At 52.0% G+C, this 27,839-nt stretch overlaps 11 protein-coding genes across 11 annotated transcripts; 8 read left to right on the forward strand and 3 right to left on the reverse strand.

Annotated features, from left to right (window-relative positions):
- Positions 1-2,822: 2,822 nt before the first annotated feature.
- Positions 2,823-4,153, forward strand: exg1 (glucan 1,3-beta-glucosidase; the record flags this gene model as incomplete). The annotated part of the gene is made up of 2 exons (XM_058470389.1): positions 2,823-2,917; positions 2,983-4,153. The coding sequence occupies 2 exons, from the start codon at positions 2,823-2,825 to the stop codon at positions 4,151-4,153; spliced, it is 1,266 nt and encodes a 421-aa protein (XP_058333530.1).
- Positions 4,154-4,688: 535 nt separating this feature from the next.
- Positions 4,689-8,126, reverse strand: N7468_001093 (putative importin 11; the record flags this gene model as incomplete). Its single annotated transcript, XM_058470390.1, has 8 exons — positions 4,689-5,067; positions 5,166-5,500; positions 5,569-5,760; positions 5,822-5,884; positions 6,062-7,547; positions 7,600-7,737; positions 7,797-7,897; positions 7,965-8,126. 8 exons carry the CDS (start codon positions 8,124-8,126, stop codon positions 4,689-4,691), a joined length of 2,856 nt encoding a protein of 951 aa, XP_058333531.1.
- A 734-nt stretch (positions 8,127-8,860) lies between these two features.
- On the forward strand, positions 8,861-9,359 carry N7468_001094 (uncharacterized protein; the record flags this gene model as incomplete). The annotated part of the gene is made up of 3 exons (XM_058470391.1): positions 8,861-8,960; positions 9,019-9,166; positions 9,227-9,359. 3 exons carry the CDS (start codon positions 8,861-8,863, stop codon positions 9,357-9,359), a joined length of 381 nt encoding a protein of 126 aa, XP_058333532.1.
- A 1,053-nt stretch (positions 9,360-10,412) lies between these two features.
- N7468_001095 (aldehyde dehydrogenase family protein) lies at positions 10,413-12,137 on the forward strand (the record flags this gene model as incomplete). The annotated part of the gene is made up of 5 exons (XM_058470392.1): positions 10,413-10,466; positions 10,525-10,594; positions 10,651-11,039; positions 11,168-11,375; positions 11,470-12,137. The coding sequence occupies 5 exons, from the start codon at positions 10,413-10,415 to the stop codon at positions 12,135-12,137; spliced, it is 1,389 nt and encodes a 462-aa protein (XP_058333533.1).
- Positions 12,138-12,463: 326 nt separating this feature from the next.
- Positions 12,464-13,982, reverse strand: N7468_001096 (acid phosphatase PHOa; the record flags this gene model as incomplete). The annotated part of the gene is made up of 4 exons (XM_058470393.1): positions 12,464-13,411; positions 13,463-13,628; positions 13,679-13,740; positions 13,794-13,982. 4 exons carry the CDS (start codon positions 13,980-13,982, stop codon positions 12,464-12,466), a joined length of 1,365 nt encoding a protein of 454 aa, XP_058333534.1.
- Positions 13,983-14,975: 993 nt separating this feature from the next.
- On the forward strand, positions 14,976-16,538 carry N7468_001097 (pex2/pex10/pex12 family protein; the record flags this gene model as incomplete). The annotated part of the gene is made up of 3 exons (XM_058470394.1): positions 14,976-15,284; positions 15,346-15,609; positions 15,663-16,538. 3 exons carry the CDS (start codon positions 14,976-14,978, stop codon positions 16,536-16,538), a joined length of 1,449 nt encoding a protein of 482 aa, XP_058333535.1.
- Positions 16,539-17,460: 922 nt separating this feature from the next.
- ilv3B (putative mitochondrial dihydroxy acid dehydratase) lies at positions 17,461-19,377 on the forward strand (the record flags this gene model as incomplete). The annotated part of the gene is made up of 4 exons (XM_058470395.1): positions 17,461-17,601; positions 17,653-17,866; positions 17,923-18,507; positions 18,560-19,377. 4 exons carry the CDS (start codon positions 17,461-17,463, stop codon positions 19,375-19,377), a joined length of 1,758 nt encoding a protein of 585 aa, XP_058333536.1.
- Positions 19,378-20,550: 1,173 nt separating this feature from the next.
- N7468_001099 (RNA 5'-triphosphatase domain-containing protein) lies at positions 20,551-22,838 on the forward strand (the record flags this gene model as incomplete). Its single annotated transcript, XM_058470396.1, has 2 exons — positions 20,551-21,034; positions 21,094-22,838. The coding sequence occupies 2 exons, from the start codon at positions 20,551-20,553 to the stop codon at positions 22,836-22,838; spliced, it is 2,229 nt and encodes a 742-aa protein (XP_058333537.1).
- A 662-nt stretch (positions 22,839-23,500) lies between these two features.
- N7468_001100 (40S ribosomal protein eS19) lies at positions 23,501-24,478 on the forward strand (the record flags this gene model as incomplete). The annotated part of the gene is made up of 3 exons (XM_058470397.1): positions 23,501-23,533; positions 23,985-24,109; positions 24,184-24,478. 3 exons carry the CDS (start codon positions 23,501-23,503, stop codon positions 24,476-24,478), a joined length of 453 nt encoding a protein of 150 aa, XP_058333538.1.
- Positions 24,479-25,749: 1,271 nt separating this feature from the next.
- On the forward strand, positions 25,750-26,358 carry N7468_001101 (uncharacterized protein; the record flags this gene model as incomplete). Its single annotated transcript, XM_058470398.1, has 2 exons — positions 25,750-26,024; positions 26,334-26,358. 2 exons carry the CDS (start codon positions 25,750-25,752, stop codon positions 26,356-26,358), a joined length of 300 nt encoding a protein of 99 aa, XP_058333539.1.
- Positions 26,359-27,264: 906 nt separating this feature from the next.
- Positions 27,265-27,537, reverse strand: N7468_001102 (uncharacterized protein; the record flags this gene model as incomplete). Its single annotated transcript, XM_058470399.1, has 1 exon — positions 27,265-27,537. The coding sequence occupies one exon, from the start codon at positions 27,535-27,537 to the stop codon at positions 27,265-27,267; it is 273 nt and encodes a 90-aa protein (XP_058333540.1).
- Positions 27,538-27,839: the final 302 nt, after the last annotated feature.

Genomic DNA, 27,839 nt, shown 5'->3' on the forward strand with positions numbered 1-27,839 from the left:
GAACAGAAGGCTATTCTCCACTCGGCCAAACCCCGCAGGAAAGGAGTCTCAGCAGCCTGATCTGGGGATTCACGCTGAATGGAGTGGGCCGATATGTGCGCGAGCCTTAGCGTTTTGTTGACAGTGGAGTGCCGAGGCCGGGGGTCGCCAATCAAGGGACATTCCCCACGTTCCGGGGGGAGATCCTCGGGGATGGGCCCTCCGGAATCCCCAGCCTTTGTATCACTCCGATTGCTGGTCGCTTTTGCGGTCGAGAATCTGCCACACGATGCTGTAGAATCGGGGCAGCAATCGGATTGGGAGGGCACATTCCCCCTCCTCGCCGAGCGTGCAGCCGACATTGTCATTGGACCAATCCCGCAGAGGGGAGTGTGATAGGCAAGGAAGGTGAAGGAGGGCCTAGTGGGAGTGGGGGACATCTCGGCGGTCCTCACTGGACTCCCACGGCACTTTGCAGGATGAGCCTGCATCCACAGCAGGTTTTGACCCCGCGACAACGCATGGTTGCGACATGTCATGAGATGAATCTCAAATCACCAGTCTTAGCCTTCGGTCTTAACCACTTTGGACTCGCCCACCGGCGAAGACGCCGCTCCCTTGCGGCCGCTCAGATAACCGGAATGCCTTTCCGATCCTCACCTTCTCCCTTCTTGTCCAGACGGAGCGTCCCGACAGCATGAACGTGGTATTCCAAGGTTCCATTTGCACCCATGAACGCTCTTATTCCCCGCACGCCAAAATAAGAATACGAACAAAACGAGCCTCTACCCCTCTTGGCGCGCCGATCGGCCGCGTGTGATTGGGAGGCATCTCAGGCGTCTGGCTCCCCTCCCTGTCCGCCGTCTGACTCCCATTTCTGGGCCGGACTTCTCGGTGTCTTTCCCCGCAAGCGTGGGGGGGGGGGGCGTGGCGCTCTGTGCCGTTCATGAAGGGGTTGTTTATGGCATCATAGGCTGGGGTAAACCCTAGTATTGCTTCTACCTGTCTGGTTTCCATGTTTCTTTAGGGCCAATTTTGGCTTTGGATTGGAGATACCCCCCCCCCTCCCCCCTGTCGATCCGTATTTCAGATCTTAATGCTCTGGTTGGTGGCGTGCCGATCGGTTTATTCGGCCTACCCCGTAGCTGTGGAAAGAAGGCCTCAACGTACACAATATCACTCGATACAGAACGCTCGTTTCAGGTAGAATATTCCCCGGTATTTATTTCTGGCCCAAAGGGGTATTGGACCTTTCTGTGGTTCCGCTGCCATTGCGATACTGAGACGTAGCCTTGAACGGCCTTCTTATACGCCCAGAAACCTTCGGGCGACAACAATTCAGGAGAGAGCACCTGTATCTTTCTTCTGCGCTTGATTCTCCCATGAATCAGTAATGACCACCTCTCCTTCCTAAATCAACGGCTAGTGCACAGGGGAGTCCGGGATCTCATAGTTCACGCGGACAAGGAACTCTGAATGTGAAACCCACCGGCTATGGTCCAATCATCAGGGCCAACCGACGCTGGAGATGGGCGGTTGTTTCATGTCCATATCCTTCGGTCCATACCCCGATTGGCCCTTTAACCGATGCCCATGGTCCTCACAGCCTCGAGACATGCAAACCAATCAGTCCTTGCGGAATTAACGTGCCGGGAGGGTCTACGATGGTCTCTCTGGTCCAGACCTGAGGAGTTCGACTATTCAAGTCACAATCCAGCCCTTGGGGCATTCTTTTATCATTCCGAGCGGCTCCAAGTTGCCAAGATGGCATGGTCCAAGACCCGATAATGTGCGGGCATAGAGTGCCCCTGAGTAATGGCACGAACTGTCTGGGAAGAAGTTTCCCTTGTATGTTGATTCGAGGACACAGAATCCCTAGCTGTCGAGTTGAGAGAACTCAGCAATGTCTCACCAATACTGATTGGCCCTCGTTCGAAGTAGCAATTCACATTCCTCGTCGACATTCCTGGCAATCTCAGCGTGACAACCGACATTCGCTCCTCTCCACGATCTAGGCCGCCGTGTTTGCGGGTCAGCGTTGCGATCCAACAGAACATAAATATTTGGTGGCTTTTGGAGATTCTGCGACTATGATAGGGAAGTTCATGTCCTGGCTGAGTGGTGCGTTTCGTGGGTCCAAGGGGACAATGCCAGTGTTGCCGAGAATGGAACTCCACGAGACAGAACATCGACTTCTCGACCCGCAATTGACTTGAATTTCTCGTGTTGAGGAGCCTGAGAAAGGATCCAAGAGCGAGAAAAGGAGCATTTTCACCTGTCCTCCTACTCAAGTGCTCCCCGTCCTGTACTCCGACAGACTTGTGCGTCCATGCAGACCATTTCCAAAAGGGAAGGAACGAAGCTCCTACCCAAGGAAAACACGGCAACAGTGGGATGCGCGAAGTCTGGGGCTTCTTCCTCTTCTTTCTGCCATCTCTGTTTATTTGTTTTGGTATCCCAGCTTATTCCCCAGACTGGACCCATCTATGAATGAGCTCCAGTAGCATCCATATACCCCAGATCACCAAGGTTCCAAGGACCCGCTCTTTCCTACTTCCGGTTAAGTTCGCCTGCCGATCCCGGCACAATCTACAATTTACACAAAAACATTCCGCAAGATCTTCAGTGGCTTGCTCAAGGTGCGTGGTCTCTCACATTCACAACTCCTAGACGCGTCTGCTTCCAACCCTGAGCTGCACCCGGTCTTGTGAAGCACCATGGCCCATAGAATGTTTTACTTATAGCTGTCGATCTCCATTCCGTTTGTTTCAATTCCTCTATTGCTCCATTCCACAAGTCTGTCATCTGGGACGTGGAATTGACTTGCTGGTAGGAAGCTCAAAATGCCATCAGTCTCCAAAAAGGCCCTGCTCGGGCTGTTCATGCTCGCAGCATTAGGGCGAGCTGAAGAAACCACTGACGGCGTCGTCAATGACGTGTAAGTCAAAGCAGGGCTTGAAACTGCTCCAATTTCAAGAGAAAATGATACTAACCGACCAGCAGTGTACCTGGCTTTCCCTATGGATCGGAGAAGGTCCGTGGTGTTAACCTCGGAGGATGGCTAGTGCTGGAGCCCTGGATCACTCCCTCGATCTTCGATAATGCTGGGGAGAGCGCTGTCGATGAATGGTCACTTTGTGCCACTCTCGGCGCTGAGCAATGTCGCTCTGTCCTGGAGCAGCACTGGTCTTCTTTCGTCACGGCTGATGACTTCAACCAAATTGCCGCGGCAGGCATGAACCACGTCCGTATCCCCATCGGCTACTGGGCTCTGAAGCACTTGAACGGTGATCCCTATATCGACGGTCAGCTGGCTCACCTCGACAACGCGGTGAAATGGGCTCGTACCGCTGGCCTGAAGGTGCTGGTTGATTTGCACGGCGCTCCTGGCTCTCAAAACGGGTTCGACAACAGTGGTAAACGCGGCTCTATTGGCTGGCTTCAGGGCGACACCTATGAGCCTACCAAAGACGCTCTCAGGGATCTTGCTAAGCGCTACGCGGGGGACACCGATGTGCTTACTGCCATCGAGGCTGTGAACGAGCCTCTCGTGCCCAGTGGCGTGAGTGAGGACGGTCTGAAGCAGTACTACTGGGATTCCTGGGGTGTCGCCCGTGAAGCCAGCCAGAACACTACCGTGGTCCTGCACGACGGCTTCCTTCCCACCGAATCATGGAACGGATTCATGACTGCGTCCGCCGGTGTCTGGTTCGTGATGATGGACACGCACCACTACGAGGTCTTCGACGACAGTCTCCTCGCTATGACCCCCAGCACCCACGCCAGCAACGCCTGCAACTTCTCCGCTGAGCACGTCCAGCACTCCGACAAGTGGACTGTTGTGGGCGAGTGGACCGGCGCCATGACCGACTGCGCCAAGTACCTGAACGGAAAGGGCATTGGCGCTCGCTACGATGGCTCTTACCAGGGAAGCACGGCTATCGGCACATGCGATGGCAAGTACCAGGGCACCACCAGTGACCTGCCCCAGGCTGAGCGGGATGGTATCCGTCAGTTCATCGAGGCCCAGCTTGACGCCTTCGAGAAGGGCTCTGGCTGGCTCTACTGGACCTGGAAGACGGAGGGTGCTCCTGAGTGGGACATGCACATGCAGCTTGCTGCCGGGGTCTTCCCTAACCCCGTCACTGAGCGCAAGTTCCCCGGCCAGTGCTAGAACCGAAGCCTTCGTGGCCAGCGTTTTCCTCTCTTGTTGACATGACAATCGTATTTTTCCGCCTATACGTTTTGTTTTTTGAGGCTTTCCTTTTCGTCGATGGTATTAGGGTCTTAAATTCCCTTTTCTATATTTTTATTTGGCTACTTTGTGGCTGGCGTTAACGATACAGTTTTGAGAGTCCATCGGGTTACCATAACCCTGACCAATGAGAATCCTTTGTTTCCTGTACACCAACTTAACATGCACTGTGTAGATGAGTGAGTAGCTACGTAAGCTGTATCGTCATTTGCCAGGTACTGTAAAAGGCCGGCCTACGGATCCTGGAGTCACGGGAAATATGAAAGAAGTGGCCAGTCAGGGATAAACGTGGAAAGATATTTTGATTACTTGCTCGTAGAGGTGGGCAGGGTATGTGAGACGACTGGTCTCAGCCGCCCTGGGCATTTCGCTGACAATCACCAAGGCCGCTCCCGCAATTGAACCATGAGTGTCATCAAGCTAACAGCGGAAGCTCTGGAAAGACTACCATCTATCAAAGCACACCCAGGGCCAAAAATGTCGAAAGAACGTCCGCATCAACATTGGCCAGCCACTCCTCCTTGAACCGCTCCGCGCCACCACAAGAAGCAACCACTTGCTCCATGCGCTGGCGCACAAAGCTGCGGATTGGGAACCGGTGGATTGCATCCGCAGACTCCCATTCGCGACGGCGGAGGTTCTCGGGAGTCTCGACCTCTTCGGAGTTCTCCGGGTTGGCGGTTTCGGAGCCGCTTGGTGCGCTCCAATAGACCAGGTAATCGGCGTTAGGGTCCGAGCCGCCCTCAGCGAGTTCGACGACGATATCTGTCCAGATGTTGAGATAAGATTGCAAGTGATTCAAGATAAAAGTGGGGGGAGGAGCGAGGACGAGTCTGCCGATGAGCCCGAGAGGGAAAGGAGCTGAGTGAGCGCGAGCGCATGTAATTTCTTCTGATTGGCGCTTCCGATGTTATCATAGTGCGAGAACCACTCGGTGAGGAGCCAGGCCATGGTCTGCTCTTCGCTGGACTTTGTTGCGGCGGAGACGGCGGAGATGAAGATCGATGGATTTGCCAGGGCAAGACGGGCCAGGACGGAGAAATAGTCTGTTTCAACCACCCCGACGACGTTCGACACCTTGCGGTTAGGTCCTGTTGTTTGGCTTGCTTCGTATGCGGAGTAGAGGCCTTCAAGGAGAGATTGGAGGAATCCAGTCTCAACCAGAGACTGGGAAATCACACGGTAAATAGCTTCGCTGCCGCCGTCGACGGTCTCGGCGCCGCGGATCATCAGCTCGACTAGGCGCGCAACGACGCCGGTGCGTTGCTTGAGGGTCCAGACAAGGGATCTTTTAGTGCAATCAACAGTGGATTGCGAATGTTATCACCAAGAACCTCCTGTGGGGCAAGGTATATGTAGGATTCTATTATGGTGAGAGCTTGAGGGGTGCTATCGGTTCCTTGATCAAGAATGGGGAGGATGGCGGGGAATAGCGAGATGATCTCGGGAGAGGCTGGTGTAGGTGTCTGCATGATAATTGCAGCCCACAAATCTAATGCTTCATCCAAGAGATAGACGAATGTTTCCTAGTAGAGATCAGTTGAATAAGGAGTGTCTCTGTTGTATTGTTCAGGGCTCTGAACTTACGGATTCAGGGTTGACCGAGCCTTGGATGAGTGGCAAGATAAGCGAGTGATAACGAGCAGACTCCTTGTTTGAGAGAATGAATCAACGAGGAGAGCAGCGTGAGGATCGCCTGTTTCATCAGGTGTTCATCTCCAGATTCCTCCCAAAGGGGAGGAAGCAAGGATAAGATCGAGTCGGAGTAAGGAGCAATCTTCACGAAGGTTAATTTGGCACGAAGAGAAAGGCGAGGATCAAACCTACATTGTGTTCCATCTTCACAACAACCACTCGCACAGTCTCCAGCAATCCCATCTTAGTCTCGGAAATATCCGTTTCTTGGACAAGAGACATAAGGTTACCCAGAATTGACGGCGCATAGGGCATGAACGCAGCGGGCGAAAACTCATAAGGGTTAATGACATTGCAAAGCTGGCGGCCGGCTGTGATTCGAACGACCAGATCGTTTAGTGGATCGTCTTTGTTAAGTAAATGTTGGAAAATCTGGTAGATAGCATCTGTGTTAAGCCGGTCGGGTTGAACTGGCACCCATTGACCGAGCACCATGGCTATTCTTCTCCGGAGAAGCCGGTATTCTGGATCTTGGACCTGAACCTCGGCAACCATCGTGTTTTGGAGGAAGGCGTTGAAATCTAAGCGCTGTTCAAGGCTAGCCGCAGCCAATCCAATGGCCGAATACAGGGAGTCTTTCAATATCACATTCCGGTTGTCCGTGCGTGCAAATGAGTGGAAAACATCCAATAAGCGATCAATCAGAAGACCCTTGAAGTGGATGATGAGATCGAGAAACAGCTTCTCCGAGCATGATCGAATAGAAAACTCCCAAGCCTCGGCGCTGACTTCCTCTTTCTTCTCCCACTGTTCAGGCTCGGCCTCCCATTCTTCGAAGTCGATATTTCTGAATCGGAAGAATTGTGTGACGAGAAGTTCCATAGTTTCCAGCACAAATTTATCGGTGAAAAGCTCAGTCTTGATCCTCTCAACTGCTTGCTTCCGCTCTTCTTTATCTTCTGCGGTTTGGTATTTGAATGTCTGCACCGGGTTGAAGGCCATTCTTGCGCAAGCTCTGATAAGCAGCAGGGCTCGCAATCCCGTTCGCTCTGGGAGAGACTGCCCTTCAGTTTCGGCATCAGCGCCAAGGCTAACATAAACTTCGCTCAATTTCTGAAGGAGAGTCCAGTATGTGTTGACAAGGTCAATGCTATGAGCGAAATGGGCGAATGACGCAGGGTGTGTCTTCGCCATCTCCACGTGAAATTTGGAGAGCTGATATATGTGCCTCTCGACCGCTCGTTGGATTTGCTCTGGAAGTTTGCCATCATTCACGAAGGAAAGAAATTTGACGAAATGAGAATATGTAAGTGTCCAGAATTCCTGGACTTCCGGGACCCGACCGGGGTGTTCGAACCCTGCAATAATTAAGCGCCGAATAACCTTTAGCGACACCAAGCTTTGCTCAATCTCCTCTAGCAATGACTTCTCATCTGCGCCACCTTGCTCGAGAGCAGAGGTCCAATTATTGACCTTATCAACATATACGCCTCCCAGCACATGGAATATTTCTGGAGAAACAGCTTGGAGATGATGTCGAGTTCGCTGTATGCGTGCCGTGGAAAGTTCTTTGATGGTCTGCAATAGGATGAGAAGGGTTCTGGGGAGCTGTAAAAGATTCGCGCCAGGTTGGATCGAGGATCGGAGGGAAGTAATGAGCGCAGATATCGCATCAGGCCTTCATAATATTAGCTTCCACTGGAATATTCGTCTCGATAGGGTCTCTGTACCAGTCGTTTGGGAACTCGAATCGGAGGATCTTGGCAATCATCAACGAATTTTGAAGAGCAAGAGCAGGAACCGGTTCCGCAATTCCTGACTGCATCGCGAGTGTCTTAATCTTGTCTTTCTCCTCTTTGGCAATGGCACTGTCACGTGGCGCGTTAGCAATTCGAGCCCATCCAGCATTCAGCTATCTAGAGCGTACTTCGGTGCGGTTTTCCGCCAGTATTGCCCAACTCCATTCTTCAGTTGAATAATAGCAAGGTAACGAACTTCGGTGGGTAAGGAGTAGTCGGCGAATGCATCCTAAGAATCGAGCAAGTCAGCTACACCCGGATAATGACAACCATACTGGAATGTCGCTGGGGCGTACCTGGAGCAGAGAATGATAGGTCGGCTGTTTCTGCCAGTTCTGCAATTGCTGAGTACCGACTTTGACCTGCTGCTGGTTGGAGCTTGCGGCCATCGCCAATGTGTTAACGACATTTTGGTAGCTCAGAGGGCTTGCCTCCCCTGCTACCTCGATCATCACCATGGCAGGTGGGGTTTCACGAGAGACCCTGGCGATTTGCGGGACGGTAGCTTAAGAGATGAGATCTAGGCCGACCAGAAGTGGAGCCTGCGAAGGGCGACTTCAAAATCTTTGAACAATGAGGTGTTGGAGTCAACAAAGCCCTTACGCGCCCGCGCCCCGATCTGCCCCTCCTCGTGACTTTTTCACTCCCGCCTTCATGGAAGCAGTGCTGGAAGGCCGCCCGCTTGCGGGAATCATGGATTGGAGAAAGAATTGGGACTTATCATTCGCTTCAAGAGACACCATTATCCTCGGAATCAACGATCATGATCTTATCTTAGACATTTTGCCGCCTTGTATCAAGCCCAACTACGAATCAATTCTGCCGGCCTAATCCGCATCCATATAGGCGGTGAAATATACTCTCCGCCCTGGCAGGAGAGCGGTGGGGAAACGATGAAGTCATCCATTGAGATCTCTGGCCATTTTAACCCGTCCAACCTTGTTTTCTCGATCCGTTCTGTTCAGTGTGAAGTGGGGCTACAGCGTTCTATCAGGGTACTCTATTAGGAACCCCCTCCAGAGAAGAGCTCCACCGTTGGAGTGACATACCTATGATGTTACATGATGTTTGCATCATGGACATCGTCCAATGAGTACTTAAACTCTTGTACCAGCGAGCTTTGAATGTTATACCAAACTTCTTTACCATATCTTCATCCCTTCGAATTATTTCTTCCACAAACTAAGTCACAATGGTTCACTTCGAAGACCTCCGACAAACCGCTTTTCAGTCCGAGAAGGAGCTGAACTCTTACCAGGCCAAGCAGGGCCTTGGAAAGAAGAGTGACTCAGGTATCTCAATTATCCGCGATTTAGCATGGGGGTTCCGTTCCTGATCAATTTTTCACAGTCCTCGAATCCGGCGTCGATGAGTCAGTCCAGCAACGCTTTGCCGATGCTGGTGCCGACGTCAAGTACGGACCTGGCTCAACTGCCTCCGGAAGCGACCACCGCAAGGTCACCGAGGATGAGGGTGCTACTCGCGATGACCGGGGCAGGTAAGAAGCCTTTCCCATCCAGTACTCTTTTCCACTTTGCTGATAACTTTCTTCAACCAGACTCCCTCAGGCAAGTCATTTCAACGGACCCGGCGGTCCAGAGGATAAAGTGAAGATTGAGTCTGAGAACCGCGCTGGCGATCAAGACACCCTCACCCTGCAGGACATGAAGCGACGTGGTGTTGCCAACTAAAAGTCCGTTTCGATTTAATATCTCTGTATTATAAATCGCCGTCTCATGACTGCTACGATAATGCTACCATACCGCATCTACATCCACTCGAGACGCTTCCAGGCTTAGTCAACCAGTAGATGATATCTAGGTAGATGATATCTAGGGCTAGGGTAGACTTGCCAGCGACCGACGGAAGCATTGGGTTTGAATTCCGCTTAAATTCCGAGCTTCCCTTGGATTTAGGATGACCACATGGTCATTTCTGGCTATGGACTCGAACGTTCATCAGAGGATGGGACGCCAAGGGTGCTAGTACTAATGGATTTCCAATTCTTGGATCTGGAGTAGGTAAGCTACTCGCAAGTGGCGTGTCTTGGGTGCCCTGCGTCAACAGATAAAACCAATCGACAACATTGATGGCTATTGTGGATGAAGTTGAAAGCCCCCTGTGTTGAAATCCTGGAACGGCTCTTGACTATGAACACGGGCTCGGGCTAGGGTCAGCGGGGTACATGAAAGTCCTGAGGCGACTTGGAGATACCGTGTGCCGTAAGCCTAGACGCTATAGCCTAGGTGTAGCCTAGACGTTAGCAAGAACTGAGTGTATTTGTCCTGCCAAGCCTCTGAATTCCTAATAAGGTCATCATAAGTTAGTTAACGAACTTGTTGCATTAATTATTTTATGCAAAGATGGTGGAGCAATAACAAAGAAAGACGGATGCAACGCTTGGAGCCACCGTGCCTCCAATCATAGTAGGTTTCACTGGCTCTATTCTGATCCACACGCACCAAAGCGGGGCATCCAGCTCAATGGAAGTAAGCAGTTATGCGGCCCTTGGATGACCGCGCGGTCCAGTTTCACTCTAGAGGCGTCTGGATTGGAGGAGTAGCTCTTGCGGGGTCATGTACGGCCCCCCCCATCTGCCTAGATGTGCTCGGGTTGGATCCTCAAGATGCAGGTTGATGACACCCCTCTTTCCTCTTATAATCTGGAGCTTTCCCTCATACGGGCTTGCTTTTCTTCAAGTTCTGGTCTATACGTGTCCTTCTCAACGTACATATTACCGAAAAATGGCCGCTACCGCTGTTAAGAACATCGAAACTCGCCTGTTTATCAATGGCGAGGTAAGAGCACCCGCCACATGGTCTAGCATGTTGGATTTACACTTATTATTCAATCTAGTTTCGCAATGCCTCCAGTGGGAAGACCTTCGATGTGGTCTACCCTTTTACCCAAGAGACCATTGCATCAGGTTGGAACGGCCCCCACCCTATGGTCCAAAGACCCCGCTAAACAATCCCACTGCAGTCCAGGAAGCCGATGCAAAGGACGTGGACGATGCCGTGCAAGCCGCCCATGCCGCTTTCCCTGCCTGGAGAGACCTTGGTGTTGAAAAGCGGGGCGAGTACCTGCGCAAGCTCTCCCAGTTGATCGAGAAGCACATTCCCGAGCTGGCCAAGCTCGAGGCCCTCAACATTGGCCGACCTGTTTCGCATTTCGTTGATGGTCCTTCCGCCGTCGAAACATTCCGTTTCTTCGCCGATAGCGCATGGCATACCCAGGGTACCGCTTCTCACAACACTCCCGGTATCTTTAATGTCACCGTGAAGGAGCCGTATGGTGTCGCTGGTCTAATTATCCCCTGGAACTTTCCACTGGCTAATTGGTCCGGCAAAATTGCCCCCGCACTGCTGCTGGTAACACTGTTGTGCTGAAGAGCAGTGAGAAGGCACCACTGACTGTAAGACTACTCGCCTGTTGGCCCATGATGCCACTGATACCGAGTATCGCTACTCGAATGAATCCTAACTATTCAATCCGCTAGTCTCTCTATGCTGCCAGGCTCGCCCAGGAGGCCGGTTTCCCCCCTGGTGTCATCAATGTTCTGTCCGGCTATGGCACCCCAGCTGGCGCTGCGCTGTCGGAGCATCCACTTGTCCGCTGCGTTAGCTTCACAGGTTCATCCATGACCGGCCAGCGCATCCAGGCCGCCGCAGCCAAGTCCAACATGAAACACGTCCACCTCGAGCTTGGTAAGAATTCTTCACACAGCTCCAGCCTTAATCTCCCCGAGCACGCCTCTAATTAATCACATTGGGTCACAGGTGGTAAATCCCCCCGTTGTAGTCTTCGAAGACTCCGATCTGGAAGCCGCAGCTCTAGCAGCCATGGTCGGCATCACATTCAACAGCGGCCAAGTCTGCGTCGCCAACTCCCGAATCTACGTCCAGGAGAGCGTGGCAGAGGCCTTCGGGCAAACATTCAAGGCGCTGCTCGGTGCCGTTAAGCAAGGCGACCCACTCGACCCGGCCACGACCGCGGGTCCGCAAATCGACAAACTGCAGTTTGAAAAGATCAAGACATACCTCGAGATTGGCCGGAAGGAGGGCAAGCTTGCTCTGGGTGGTGACACCAATAACGGCTACTTCGTGACCCCCACTGTCTTCGAGGGTCTCCCCGAGGACTCGCGGCTTGTCAAGGAGGAGATTTTCGGTCCCGTCGTCGTGCTTAATACTTTCAAAGAGGAGGCGGAGGCGATCCATAAGGCTAACGATACCGAATTCGGTCTTTATGCGTCTGTTTTCACTAAGGACCTTGACCGTGCTGTGCGCGTGTCGCGGGCTCTGCAGGCCGGTCTTGTGGGAGTTAACTGCACTGCTGCCACGCAAACTAAGGATGCTGCCTTCGGTGGGTACAAGAGGAGTGGTATTGGACGTGAGGGCCTGCTTTACAGTATCGAGAACTTCCTTCAGACCAAGTCTATTATCTTCAAGGCTGGAGCTGGTGGCTTCTAAGCCTGGTTATGGAAATACTAACAATGCCTGTCAAGGTTTTGACGGACAGCTGCCAGTACCAGTGTCTCTAAACAAATTGTTAAAAATACAATTGACCTTTGTTTTATCGTGTAAAAGGCTTGTTCATTGAGAATAAGATTTGATCTGCAGTCCTAGCCTTAGAAGATACCGATACATGACTTAAGAAGTCTGAAAGCTCCTTTCCTGTTTTGAAAAGCGACAATTAAGAAAAACGCGTGAAATCAACCCAGGCGAGTAATTCCATAGAACACGTTGAGTCCGAGGCACCTGGGGATATTAAAACAGTCCGAGGGATATTGGAGCTCTTAGAAAAGATAGACTAAGAAGCTCACAAAGATAACTCGTAGAGCAAGGGAGCTGGGGACACTCAGAGCCATCGCAGAACCCTTGTGAGTCTTAGAGCCTGACGCAGCTTCGGTCGAAGTGCCATTGAGTGCACTCTTGGGGTCAGTCGCGTTGCGATAGACAAAGACATCGGTATTGTAGTCGGACTTGGAATCCCATGGGTACGGGAAGGTGTAGTTGTAGGTAGGCGCCAGGCCCCAATAATACTTCCTGACGTCCTCGAGGATACCATAGCCAGCCGAGCAGTTGCCCTTGGTAAGTGGGATGGGCCACTCGGCCTGGTGCTTTGAGTAAGATCCGTCAGACAGGGGGCCGGGGTATGTCTGGTTCACGCGCAGTTTGTCGGTGTGGACCACGGCATTCTGGTAACCAGTCTTGTTGGCCACGATCTGGAAGATATTTGCGCCGCAGTCCCAGCGACCCAGGGAAGGAAGACCCCAGTTGGCTGACACGGTGGCAATGGAGGAGTAGTGGGTGTAGAAAGTATCGTCCTTGGTTCCCTTCAAGTGCTCAGGAACAGCACCACCAACCAATACGCTGTAGATACGATTCGTCTTGTTGTAGGTATTCTCCTCGTCAAATGTCAACAGAATCAAGGTATCTTTCGTGAAATAGTCATTCTTCAGCAGACCACTCATCCAATGACGTTCCCAGTTACCACCGAAGGAGATGTTGGTGTCGTGCGCATCGTTGGTCATGTTGGGGGTAATGAAGGCCCACTGAGGTAGTTCCTTGGCTTTCAGGTCATGAGAAAAGTCATCAAAGGACTTGATCTGAGCCGCGAGGCCTTCGTCTTCCACAACTGAGTCGAAAAGGACCAGAGGATTATGCTTGCGCACATAATCAGGAGCACCGGTCTTCTGGTTCGGATAGTTGTAGCCCTGGAAGCCAGCGTACGGAATGTGCTCCTACCGGCTCATTAGAGATTGAGTAAAAGGAGCAGAAATGCCGGGACGAACTTGATACTCGGCCCAAGAAATCTTCTTGGTATGCAGGAGATCAGCAATGGTGGAAACATTGTTTGGAATTTGGTTGAAGTTATCGTTATCCATGCCAAAAGTGTCACCACTAACAGCAGCACAGTAATTGGGCTCCGACGGGTGAGTGACAGCGTAGAATTCAGTTCTTTCCATGAGGTCAGCAGAGCTATCAAGTCGTGAGATCCAAGCGCGTACAGAAGGATGCCCTGAGACGCGAACCACTTCATATCCTCGTCCTTTTCAGAGTCTTCATAGTCCTATAGGAAGGCATTAATGCCGATCGCATCGAGAAGCGTTATATGTCGCGTACGATATTCTCCAACCACACTTGGTAGAAGCGGTCGAAAGCCACACCACCCTTGACATCAGATGTCGTCTGGCGGGGAAAGGTGGTATGCTGAGCGGCCTGGATATCCGACAGAGATGGCTGAGAAACCGTAGCAATATGCGCCAAAGCCATACTAGCGATGGCTAGCGGGCTCATAAGCGACGCAAGCATGATGCACAGTGGTCAGAAACACGTGAAGGGGACAGGAGCAATGAGAGCGGCACTAGAAACGCGAAAAAGAGCTCTGGAGGTTGTGAAAGAAGAAAGCCACATGCAGTAGGGAAAACGTGGGGAATTAAATAAATAGACCTGGAAACCTGCATCCTCCTCATTGGGCTTTTTACGCGGATGTTTTCCCTCACACCTATGCAAATATTCTAACGCTCGTATTCTACACCTGTTAATCCTTTACGCTGAATGAACTTTGAACCCTCAATTTCTTAAAAAGATAACATTGTCTGCATAAGGGTGTTAATTTCTAAGCTCTTTAAGCGCAGTAAAGTTTGAAGCTCCTCTGAGAGGGAGAATCGTTCATGGACTTTGTACATTGAACCCTTTGTACTCCCCGAGCTTCAGGGTGAGGCTTATGGTTATTTATTGCATATGTACACGCAACAAGCCCTGAAGCTTATATTCAGTGAAATGGATTTCAGGGAACATTTTCTGTCAGCACCACACTAATTCCCCGTGGCAGTGACTACCAGTGTCGTGCCTTTGGAATGAACGTCATATTCTGTCGTCAATTCTGCCCAAATCTACTCAGTTGTATTTGCACCGATTGATGATTTTTGTGGAACTCAGAGGCTTCCGGATAATTTACTAGCATTTCTTGTCTCATTTCAGTCCTACTAGCACTCGCCATGGTCCCACGTCTTCCCACCTGAGTTCTCCCCCGACGCCGTGCAAGAGGAATACATGAATCCATCTAGCTTCATTGATGACCTAAGCACTATTAGCAGAGATCAGAAGCTCGACCTCAACTTGGGCTGGACATCGGGTATAAATGAAGCTAACTAAACCCTAAAGCAATCAGCCTACTACAAGGATCCGTCACGTGGTATATGACAACCTCGGCACCGAATCTGGGGCAGCCGAGACCCACTGCGACCATCGCCGCTGTCCGCTCTGATTCTTGTCATCTCTCCTTATTCACACGATGATACGATGAGTTCGACCAATTTTGCTGCTGCACAGGAGCGGGTCCTGGAACGCCGCCGCCTGCGCGAGGCCGAGGCGCGCGCCCGACGCGCAGAGCAACAGCGCGCTTCACCGATCAACCCAGCCACTGTACAACGGTTACCGTATCCGTTGAACCGATTACCTGATGCCGGATGGTCGTTATGGAATACCGTCAAGGGCCGGGAGGGGACACGTCCTGCCTTCCGAGTCGGGCAGGTTGATGCGGAGCTGTTGGATGAGGAATTGCTAGGCCTGTTGAAGGGCCAGGTGGGGGATGCCCTCAAATACTTCGGGGTACGCACGACTCTTCGGCGATGGTTGTTTCTACGCTCTGGATGCTAACTACTGTGAATAGCACCAACTCCGTGAAGACTGGTCTCACGAAATTCAATTTGTCCTCCGGGCGTTGCTGTTTAAGCTCTCAATATGGGACCATAATGCGTCATACGGAGCTGCTTTGCAAGGCCTACAGTATACAGACAGTCGAAGCAAGGGACCCGTGCATTCGCCGCCAACTAAGGTTCAAAAGAGCTTATATGGGCTGCTGACTGTTGGTGGGCGCTATGCCTGGGATAAATGGGAAAGCTGGCTGATCGGACAAGAAGGCGGCTATGAAGAGGTTTGTCCGGAACCATTTTCCGCGGAAAGCCCAGTACTGAACCAGTCCTCTAGCCATCACAGGACATGCGGATGCTCTCCCGTATCACAGACTTTGTCTCTACCACACATTCGATCGCCGCATTTGTTTCTTTCCTTGTATTCCTTGTCAACGGCCACTACCGAACCCTGGTAGATCGAATCCTACGCATCCGCCTCACGCCACCATCTGCCCAAGCTAGTCGAGAGGTTTCCTTCGAGTACCTGAATCGTCAACTTGTCTGGCACGCTTTTACCGAGTTCCTGCTCTTTTTACTCCCTCTCGTTGGAATTGGCCGCTGGCGGCGCTGGATATCTCGTGCATGGCGGAAAACTGTGACCACGCTCAAAGCCAGCGGGGAAGACGAGGATCAATCGGAAAAGCAAGGCGAACTCGCGCATCTCCCAGAACGAACCTGTGCCATTTGCTATCGGGACCAAAACCCCGCTGTAACCACTGAGAGTGACGTTCTAGCGGCCTCGGCCTCGGCTGGTGGCATTACCGGATCTGCTCAGACCGACGTTACCAACCCTTACGAGACGATTCCTTGCGGCTGTATCTACTGCTTTGTCTGTATTGTCCAGAAGATCGAGGCGGAAGAAGGTCAAGGATGGGTCTGTCTTCGCTGTGGCGAGATTGTCAAGAAATGCCAGCCGTGGAACGGCGATGTTTTGCAAGAAGCTCGATCTCTTCCTGGCACTGGGAAAATCGTTGGATTCGCTATGGATGAAGAGACAGATCCGAAAGAGACAATCCAATCGAACGAAAAGAGCGGCAAGACAAGCCCACTTGAAGAACTTAGCTCTGACGAGGCATTGCAACATTCGAGCGAGTGGTCCACCGAGGACAACGAGCCTGCCGAGCACCATACCATTGCTGATGACAAGCCTTCATCAGAGCACATTCAGTAGAAATTTGTTCCATTTCTTCTGGTTTTCGACCTTTGAAGGCTTCTACGATACCCGCCTCAAATGGAGGTTGTACATACTGCATCCAGTTAGGCTTGTAATTCTATTATCCATTTTAAGACGTCATGATCACGATTCAAATTTGTCTAGAATAAGAGCTGCTATTCGTCCCCAACTCTGCCCAGATGGACCAGTGGTCAATAACCAAGGAGACCACCAATGCCTTACAAACCATACTTTGGAAAGATCTGGATGTAATTCAGGAGCGTCCTTGATATCGGGGAATCCTATATCATACTGCAGGCAGTTTACAATATACTCGAGGCCTACATCTCAAGATTATCATATATAGGCTTAAGCACATCATTGACCTCAACAACTCGCGCGGGCACATCATACATTTTCGTTGGAGACGAGCAAGGCGGAAGTCTCAAGGATGCCCCCAACCGTGGGTTCTGCGCGACTCAAGGAGAAATTCCAAAGCGTCAAAGTAAGAACGACCCTCGACCATTACGAAGGATGCTGTCAGATCCGTTATTTTTTCTGAGGTCAGATAGCTTTCAACCGTTTCCGGAGCCCAGACTGGTGGTCGAGGTTAGGATCGAACTTGAACTATGGTTTTGATCGACGACTCCCAGGGTTTCCCCACTGTGCCTTGCGCCATCGATCCTTATCTCGCAAAATATATGAAGCAATTCAGAGAGCAGCTAACATAGGACGGACCAAATATACGATGGAAAGCCAGACTTAACGGACCAAGGCGGGACAAACAGATCCCCCACACTAAGATGCTCCGATATGAAATCCGGGCCCAGTAAGTGGCCCGACCAAAGGAACGCGGGGTTCCACCATCGGACAGAAATGCGACCTCAAAGGTCCTTCGTGCCCCAAGCTCAATTTTCTTCTGATCTATCAACTCCTCATCATGGCCTCCTACACCGTGTCGGAACCGAAATACATCAATTTCCCTTGTCTGCCGCCAGACGCCAAACATCCAGATGGCTCGCCCGCACTCAACCGCTGGTCGTCTACGATCACCAAAGGCCATGATTTTCCTGGCGCAAAGGTCAGTCAAGATACTCAATTGGACTACTCCGACAATTCTGATTGTATCTAGGCCATGCTTTTCGCTGCCGGCGTCCCGGACAAAGATGCGATGGCCAGGGCCCCGCATGTAGGCATTGCTTCAGTGTGGTGGGAAGGCAACCCTTGCAACATGCATCTGATGGACTTGGGAAACACAGCGAAAAAGGCAGTAGTAGAGAAGGGCATGTTAGGATGGCAGTACAACACAATTGGTGTATCGGATGCGATCACAATGGGTAACGACGGTATGTCTTCCTAGGGACTGACTGTTGGGACATGAGCTCATGTCCAAGCTCTGCAGGAATGCGATTCTCGCTTCAGACCCGCGAAATCATCGCAGACAGCGTGGAGACAGTTACTTGTGCCCAGGCGCACGATGCCTGTATCGCCATCCCCGGTTGCGATAAGAACATGCCCGGCGTGGTGATGGGTATGGCGCGCCATAACCGGCCATCGATCATGATCTATGGAGGAACCATCAACATTGGATATTCAGAGTGTCTCCGTAAACCGATCAACGTGTCAACCTGCTTCGAAGCAGCCGGAGCGTACGCCTACGATACCCTCCGCCAGCCGGACGACGGAGGTGATACCAGCAAAACAAAGGACGAGATCATGGACGACTTAGAGCGACACGCTTGCCCTAGTGCTGGAGCTTGTGGCGGTATGTTTACGGCTAACACTATGGCCACCGCCATTGAGTCAATGGGTCTCTCCTTGCCTGGATCATCATCCACGCCAGCGTCATCGCCGGCTAAAATGCGTGAATGCGTGCGCGTTGCTGACGCAATCAAGGTCTGCATGGAGAAAAACATTCGTCCCCGAGATCTACTCACCAAGCGGGCCTTTGACAATGCACTGGTAATGACCATGGCTCTAGGAGGAAGTACCAACGGTGTACTCCATTTTCCTCGCCATGGCGCGAACCGCAGACGTAGACTTGACCCTAGATGATATCCAGCGGGTTAGCAACAAGATCCCCTTCATCGCAGATCTATCGCCAAGTGGCAAGTACTATATGGCGGATCTGTACGAGATCGGCGGAATCCCCTCGGTGCAGAAACTGCTGATCGCAGCAGGCCTACTGGATGGTGATATTCCGACCGTGACTGGCAAGACGCTGGCTGAGAATGTGGCATCTTGGCCATCTCTCCCACAGGACCAGACCTTAATCCGGCCCCTGACCAACCCAATCAAGACCACTGGCCACCTGCAAATCCTGCGCGGGAACCTGGCTCCCGGCGGCGCGGTTGCCAAGATTACGGGTAAGGAGGGTCTTCGCTTCACCGGCAAGGCACGGGTCTTCAACAAGGAACATGAGCTCAATGACGCCTTGAACGAGGGCCGCATCCCACGTGGGGAGAATCTGGTCCTGATCGTCCGCTATGAGGGTCCTAAGGGTGGACCCGGCATGCCGGAACAGCTGAAAGCCAGTGCAGCCCTGATGGGGGCCAAGCTCAACAACATTGCCTTGATCACCGACGGTCGTTATTCGGGCGCCAGTCACGGCTTCATTGTCGGCCACATCACCCCAGAAGCCGCAGTGGGAGGCCCTATTGGGCTTGTCCAGGATGGTGACGTGATTACGATCGATGCGGAGACAAATGAGTTGTCGATGAACGTGTCGGATGAGGACCTTCAGGAGCGACGTAAGCTGTGGAATCCACCTGAGCCGCAGATCACTCGGGGTGTTCTGGCCAAGTATGCACGGTTAGTGGGCGATGCATCGCATGGTGCCATGACGGATTTGTTCTAGGTATGGATCGAGTACGTAAACTAGAACAAAAATGCATTTTAGATTCAAATTATTTCGTGGCTCTAGATCTGAAAGGGGCCAAGACCCGCCTTTTCAGTCAGCTGAGCAGGGAGAACCACATATGCCTCAATGCCCTGAACTCACTTTGTCCGGGATGCCGCTAAATTGGACCCCCCAGGTATAGTGATCCTGATCTTCGGCGGGTGAAATAATATCAGTGTCAAGCCACTGGGGAGCAAGGATTCTTAGCACCAAGTTGAATGATATACAAGAGGGTTTTATCTGGACAAGAATCCGACTCCTTAACCTCGGATGGAGGGATACTTGCTATCTATGGCGAAGTCCGTCTACACAGCTACTTTCCAGGGAATCGGCCAAGTTTCGTGCCAAGGGTCTCACTGTCGAAATCAGAGACTTGGGGTTAGGAGAAAATGAGGCGTGGTATCAGCCAATCGGGGCCCATCCATGCCCCGTGTGGAGTGTAGAATGGACTTGGTTGCTGGCCAGGCTAGCTTCACCGCCAGTACCAAGAAAGAGGTATCAGAAGGGATCCTGAGAGAATTTGAAACATCCAAAAAAGCAACTTGATTCATCCACCCGTGTGGTGGACGGGAGTTCCCTCGGGAGGGCTGACTGATTTTGTATAGCAGCCCGTTCAGTAGATCGCAAACGACGAACAGATCAAATGGATATAGCGAAACGCAAATATATCCCGGATTTCAGCCCAATCGGGATTAACTTGCGTCTAGAAGGGTGGCTCCAGGAGATCATTGGGGGGTATCTCACACTGTTCTAGCGGTTCTAGAAAGCCCCAGCAGCCCCTTACGTAGGAAGTGTATAGCGGAGCCTGATAGTCCTTGAAAAATGGATGTTAGCGGAGGCTAGTGGAGGCTAGTGCTGTAGTTGCTTTTAATGCCGACGTCGACCGCCAGGAAAGGGAGGAAAAGTGGGCCTACGAGTCACGTTGGATCCCCCACGGGCTTCACTCCGGTTTTTGAGTGGCCGAGCTAATTCGCTTTTTCTCCCTTCAGTCCTAACCCGTGGCGATCGTGACACTCCCATTGGTTTCACTCTACCTCTGAGACGAATCCCTCTGCCGCCCAGAGTTCCCCGGTGGTCCAGATCCCTGGACACGGGGGTGGGCTTTGCTGCTGGATTTAAAAGCACATCATCATGGACTCGCAGCTTTCTTCAAACTCTTCTGCCGCTCTGGTCAACATCATAACCACCACTTCTGACAAGTTGGGCGCATCTCTCTTACACGTCTACGACTCTGTGCGCCTTGCAGCCCAACAGCTTTCCTCGGGGGCCGTCGCTGCTTATTATCGCACCTTCTTTCGCAATGACTCAGTGAATTGGGGCCAAGTAGTGTTCCTTGCAACCTGCTTGATCACCATGGCTGGGTGCGGTCTTCTCTCGACTCTGCTTCGGCGTCACAAGTCGCCGACAAAGAAATCTCGATTCCTTCGGCCTTCCTTGCGCAAAACCTGGACGAAATCTAAGTCTTCGACTAAATCTTCCAAGACTCTCACTTCGTCAGACGATGACTATGAGGACGATGAATATGATAGCAACGGCTCCCTGCGTCATGCCACTGCTGCTTCACTCCGAAAGGCAGCACAGTGGTCCTCCGAGTCCGAGAAGGGAACGTGCGATGGTAAGTCCGCTCTGTCGCAAAGCTCCGAGCTAGTTCTAACGATGGTGGTATGCATTCAGCTCTCAAGACAGACCCCGGTATCTTGCAGAAATTCTCCACATACAACTCCTACACCACCTCCATTGCCACCTATCCTGCCATTCGAACCTTTTTCTGCCCCCATCCGCATCTGAACCGCCTCCCCACGGAACCTGCGCCAGTCCCGTTGCTGGTCTTCGTTCACGGACTCGGAGGATCCCTCGCCCAGTTCCACCACCTCTTGACCAGCCTTTCGAATGTTGGTTCGTGCTTTGGTATTGACCTGCCCGGTTGCGGGTTGTCCAAATTCGAGCCGAGTAACTGGGATGCCTATTCTGTGGATGCGCTTGCCGAACTACTTGCTACGGCTATTGAAAAGTATCGGGACAGAGATGCTGGTCAAGACGTCATCCTAGTTGGCCACAGCTTGGGCTGTTCGCTCTCTGCTCTTCTTGCCTCTTCCACGTCTCCGGTCGGGAAGACCTTGAAGGAACATGTCGCAGGACTCATTGCAGTCTGTCCTAAAGCAGAACCTCCCTCTGCGAAAGAAGCCGCTAGTTTTCGACGTCTGCTCCATATACCTAGCCCAATCTTTGATTTGTGGCGTAGCTGGGATCGTCGGGGCGGCATAGAGAGTACCAGTGTCAAGCGAATTGCGGGTACCGACGCAGATGATGAAACGCGAGACCTTCAAGTCCGCTTTAATAAGCAGAGCCGAACACCGGTCTGGCGCCGAATGGCCTGGGGAACATTGCCATCTTACGATGGTGGCAAGGCTGTCGGCGGCATTCCAGGCGAGCAGGTCTGGGCAGGTGTTCATGTTCCGATTCTGCTTGTCGCTGGTGAAGCTGATGCAGTGACCAAGCCTGCCGAGATTCAGAAACTCCTGAAGTTTTTTGGCGATTCGTCCGGTCATACTGCTATCGATACCAGCGGAAGTGGCATTATCCCGGATGCTTCCACTGTCCATGATCAAGCATCCACGCCGCAATCCCTACCGAGTGAGGAGTTATCGGAGAAGCAAAATGAGACTGCTCCGGCTACTACCAAGCGAGGGCGTTTGGTTAAATCTGTGATTTTGCCTCCGCCGGCCTCCCACGCTCTTCTCTATGATCGAGCAACATACCGTACTTTGTCAGGCATCATCCAGGACTTTCTGTCGCAGAACATTGATCAGCGTCTGGGAATGGGATGGCAGCTGCAATACATGAATACCTCTGGAAAGTGGGACGTGAAGAACCTTGCTAAATGGCAGAAGGTTGTTCCAGTGTCCCTGCCTATCGCCAACACTTTCGCCGCTATGAAGATGTTACGCGAGGTCGACGAGCAGCATAATCCTGTACTCTTTTCCGAGAAATATCGCGGCGTTATCCACGCAGTTATTGACATCAGCCACGAAAACCCCGTGTACAACCCCGCGACGATGGAGAAGGGTGGTGTTCACTATGTCAAACAACCGACTGTTTCCAAGATACCCCCAACGGAAGATGAGGTTCGCGATTTCATTGCGCTGGTCGATCGCCTTCAAGGTGATATCGATGACAAGGTCAAAAACAAAGAATACCCAGCCAAGCCGCGTCCGCTGGTCGGCGTGCACTGTCACTATGGCTATAACCGTACTGGGTTCCTCATTACGAGTTATCTGGTTGAGCGCTTGGGCTTCGGCGTACAGGACGCGATTGATGAGTTCAATCGGTGCCGACCCCCTGGCATTCGCCACGCTCACTTTATTGATACCCTTTTTGTGCGATACTGCGTGGGCTTGAAGAGAGCACCCACCCTGTAAATTTTTTTTTAATTTTTTCTTGCTTTTCCAGCGATACTTTTCAGACTTTTCCATTCTATGGAGTTTTGGGCGCTGCAAGAACGGTGAGAACTAGGCAACTGGCATTTTTCGATGTAATCGTTTTTTTTTCTCTCTTGAAGGCTCACTGGGTCTTTTGGCTTCTCAAGTCTCGTCAATGGCTGTGTTATTAGATATGAATTCACGAATTACTACTACCACCGTAACCTCTCTGTGCGCTGTAGTCACCTAAAAGCTTCCGGGTTCATCGTGTAAGTTGTTTCCAAAAGGCTCGAATGCTATTTTGTATTTTGTGGCATTGAACCCAGTCAAGTAGAACGCACATGACGGTCCCCCGGTCTTCAGACAACGAAGAGGGCCATTCAACTCCCTAAAGCACCGGAGCATACTCCAGCATGCTCCAGCCAATCAAACTTTATGACAGGGAAAATATAATCACGTGGATGTCTATGTCATGTGATTTGAAGGACCGTACCCTAAAAGTGGGCCCGCTCGTTGGCCTTGTGGCCTTAGAGGGCTAAGCGAACCACACAGAAGGTGCCACTCAGTGGGTGCTCTCCGAGTCTTGAATTTTTCGACTTCTTCGACCGCACCTCGCCTTCGCCAACGACATCTCCCCTTGTCTAACGCCTCACATCGCCAATATGTCTGGAGGTATTTCCGTGCGCGACGTCGATGTACGTATCCAACTACTTTCATGATCTTTTCTCGCCCGGTCATCGTGTGTGTTTCGACGAATGTGACGCGGTCGGTTCTTGGAGGCTTCGGTTCATACGTGGGGAAATACTTGCAGTGTTGCCAGCGAAGCAATCTCTATTTCATAATTGAGGGCTGCCGTACTGGAACTGCCTGCGGTTAGAGGGGGGGGAATGCTCGATTTGAAGATCGTGTAGGATGCGAATGTGGGCAAGCCCTTTTGGTTATCAATTGGGAATGTTCATTGCCAAATCTTGACACTATGGTCTTGCGAGTAAGGCTCCAGACTGCCTTGGGTACAACAGAATGGAATGACCATTGCCTCCGGAATCGAAGCCGACATACTCGCCAACACGCACATGAGGGTTATACGAGACGATCCCAAATTTTATACAGAGACAAAAGCTAACCGGTCCTTTTTTTTTGACACAGGCGCAGAAGTTCATCGCTGCCTACTCCGCTTTCTTGAAGCGTCAGGGAAAGCTCCCCATCCCCGGCTGGGTTGACACCGTCAAGACCTCCGCCTCCAACGAGCTTCCCCCCCAGGATGCTGACTGGTACGAAACCCCAGTCCAACTCAAGACACACCCGTGAAGAAGAACTGGCCGTTAACATGTCTCTGTGTGTAAAGGTACTACGTGAGAGCCGCTGCCGTGGCCCGCCACATCTACATGCGCAAGACCGTCGGTGTTGGCCGTCTTCGCAAGGCTCACGGCTCCACCAAGAACCGTGGTGCCCGCCCCGCCCACCACGTCGATGCCTCCGGCTCCGTTGACCGCAAGGTCATGCAGTCCCTGGAGAAGATCGGTGTCCTCGAGATCGATGAGGAGAAGGGTGGCCGCCGCATTACCCAGAGCGGCCAGCGTGACTTGGACCGTATCGCCAAGACCACCGTCGATGAGGAGGAGGAGTCGGATGACGAGTAAACGTATCGCACAGGGCTTAATGAGATTTGGGGGTCGTCTTCATGGCTGCTAGAGAGAACGTCTAGCAGGACAATCGAGATGACATCAAAAAAAAATTCGGTGCTAGGTCCCGGCGATTTTGCTTGTCTACGTTTACATATCCTGTTATTTCCCATCCAACTTTTTTCCTATTTCATGACGACCAGACGGGGCTAGCGCGGGGAAGCGGATTGTTGCATGTGGAGGACATCCTGAGAGCATGAGCGAGAGAGAGGACGAGACAGGTTCCGGCCTCCCTGGACTGTGTGCATGCAGAGATGTGTGTCCCTGTGCTAGGGGGGGGGTTCCTTTTTCCTTCCGCATATTATGATCCCTCACCTCTATGACCCGAATTACCCTACGGTGTCTTGGTTCCTGTTTTCTCTCGCGGTCTCCTGGAAAATAAAGAGCATGTCTGACTAAACACGTTAAAACCGTTCAATCTGCCCTGTAATCTGTATGCGTAGCGAGTGGAGAGCTCTAGGGGTCACTTCTTTCGATCATCGTTGCTGTCAAGGTTCGGCTTCAACAGATCGAGCAGGTCAGCCTGAGCCACTGATCGCCTCGACCATTACCAGAAGGAGTAGCCATTTGTGCTTGATGTTTTCAGGTAGTACTATCCAGATGAGTGCATGGTAAGCCCGGTCCTATAAGCACAGAAGTGTTTCCTAGTTGATAAGTTCACGAGGCTCTATTCTTCCCCATATCATATCTGCCAGTGCGGCTCTGTGCTGTCTGCCAAGAGGTCATAATAACACCAGCAGCATATATATACCACCTGGGCACTCCCCAGGTACTATAAAGACACTGATGAGTGCGAGGCTGAGGTTCATATTGTCTCGGAATAGGTTTATGCATTACTGATTTGAACTCTGATCTGCGCATTTTGCATGGTGCCCCTCCGAGTAGCGCAAAGACATATTTATGCCTCCTCTTCGGCATCAATCATTTCGCCTGTCGACCAACTCGAATCCCACTTCAAGTTCACTAATCCTCATGAACGAATTGGCCTATTGATTCCCAGCTCAGAATCCATGGAATAACAAGACCATGGAAATCAGAACGTTTATTTCAGCATGATTTTTAACCAATCTACCTAAGTACTCTCGTATGTGCGCAACGGGTCCCCGCACGGTGTCTCCAACCCCTCGGCATCACTATCTCCATCTGTACCTGTGCCTGGCTACAACCTCCCGACATACTAGTAGCATGATAAAGCCCTGCCAGCCATAGCCCCAAGATCACAGACGACAATGTCATCCTTCGAACCCCCACCGTTCTCCAAAGAATTACAAAGTTCCCCCCCACCACCACCACCCCCACCACCGGTGAACCTGCTCAGCAAAGTCTCGCCAGCAGTGCTCAAGCTGAAAACGAAACAAAGGGACCCGTTCTTCCGGGCCCCAGCTGAGATAACCCCTCCAACCGGCGCATACTTCTTCTATGGCACCCTCTTAGACCCGAACATGCTAGTCGAGATCCTGGGGCTGGACCAGACGCCCACCCTGCGGCCCGCCTCACTCGACGGGTATGAATGCAAGCAGTGGGGGGCAGTACCCGGCGCTACTAGAAGGAGAGCCCGGTGGGGAGATCAAGGGAGCCGTGTACGACGTAGGCAGTCTCGAGCATGCAGCGAAGTTGGCCGCGTATGAGACGAGCAGTTATCGCCCCACGAGTTGCTCGATTAGATTCCTGGATGGGGAGGAACCGGCATGCACGCCGGGCTTTGTGTTTCTTTTTGTGGGGATCCCCGTGATCTGAGTGAGGGGATGTTTGACTTGGAGAGGTGGTTGGAGGGTGTTGGGAGGGGGGCTGCATTGGCTGAGTTACGCGCTAGGACAGTTACTCGGGAGGAAAAGTGAATATACTGGAGTGGATAGTCGTGGTTAGGCTGGTAGTCGTTCTGCTGTGAGGAGAGTAGACTGTGCCCTGGAGGTTCTATGCGTTGATTGCAGTATTGTATGAGTCATGTCCCTGCTCTGGTGGACGGGTTTGATTCTATGCTGCTGGGTACAGTAACGTTGGATAAATGCTTCTGCCATAGGCATCATCAGCCGGAGTGTTCGTTCTAGCGGATTCTATCGATTGTGTTCTGACCACCGATGCGTTGTACATCACGGGGGCCATTACAGTGGAGGTAGACTTGTACCGGTACGAATCCCCATTATGCCGGTCGCCCACCGGTACACCTTCTAGGAAGACCACAACAGCCCCTTTCCGGAAAGAGTGGCAGTTCTGTGAAACGATCTGATCATTGGGGAGTACGAGGGCAGCCCCCACTGTGCGAGCTGAGCACGGGTGCAAGGATCGATGAAGACTGAATTACTGCAGCTGTCTCCTAAGATCCTGGATAGTGTCCCTGTGGAAAGTAAAGATTATTTCATTCGGTGTTCTTCGACGACTTTAGCATAGCTGAGAATAGAAAAATCAAATAAGAACCCTATCCCTAGAGCAATAAGCAAGAGACAGTACATAGTCAGCAGTCTCAAATACTCCTGCCTATTTTCAAGGCCATCTACATTCCCGCCGATTTCGGCACACGGGCAACGAGCGCAAGTACTGAGGACACGTCGTAGTGGTATATGTGGCCGCAGTTCATCCGGGGCTGCAGAAAAGCAGCATTCCTGACACAGCATCAACCATTCCGGCAGTGGCTGTTCAAAAGTTAAATGTGCAGAGAGGGGTACCTCGCGCACTGGCAGCGCCAAAGGCGCGAGATCCGGGTACGCGTCAGGGCACAGGCCCGTGGGGATCAACTCATTCTTTGACTAGGTTAGCCAGTTGCCAGGGCCTTGGCTGGACATTGTACGGAGTCCCGGATACGCTCTGGCCAAGTATCGGGTACGAGATGACGTCAAAGGGCCAAAGGGCGATTTCAGTTTCCCGCGATGACCCGCGTTAGTGGGTGTGAGAAATAGAGTAGGGTTGTAGGCGCGGGGACAGCGGGAGGGGCAATATTGCGGATCCCACGAGATCATTTCACCGGAGAGCATCACCAAGGGTCGCGATGACTCGGAGGTCAAGTTTTGTACAACGACCATGGATGGACCACGTGCCGGGAGGAAGGCTTATCAGTGCATCCTATGGGAGGGCGCGACAGCCAAATCAGATCGACGCTCGCTATCATCCGCTCGAAACGGAGGGGCCTTCCTAGGGTTACGCCCCGGGTGCTGACTTTCTCGGGGGCACGAGAGACTAATCCCCTCATGAGTGGTCGATAAGTGTGAGGGGTTTGTTCTGCGATCTCGGACACTTGGGTCACTGGGATCACTGGGACCATCTGGAGCATATTAGTGGCCTTGGCCTCGGCCCTTTGGCCCGTCGTAAGGCCGTACCAGTGGGA

This window comes from Penicillium chermesinum, assembly GCF_028974085.1.
Source record: "Penicillium chermesinum strain IBT 19713 chromosome Unknown utg000002l:1.0-5270490.0:1.0-5274688.0, whole genome shotgun sequence".
Classification (NCBI taxonomy): Eukaryota; Fungi; Ascomycota; class Eurotiomycetes; order Eurotiales; family Aspergillaceae; genus Penicillium; species Penicillium chermesinum.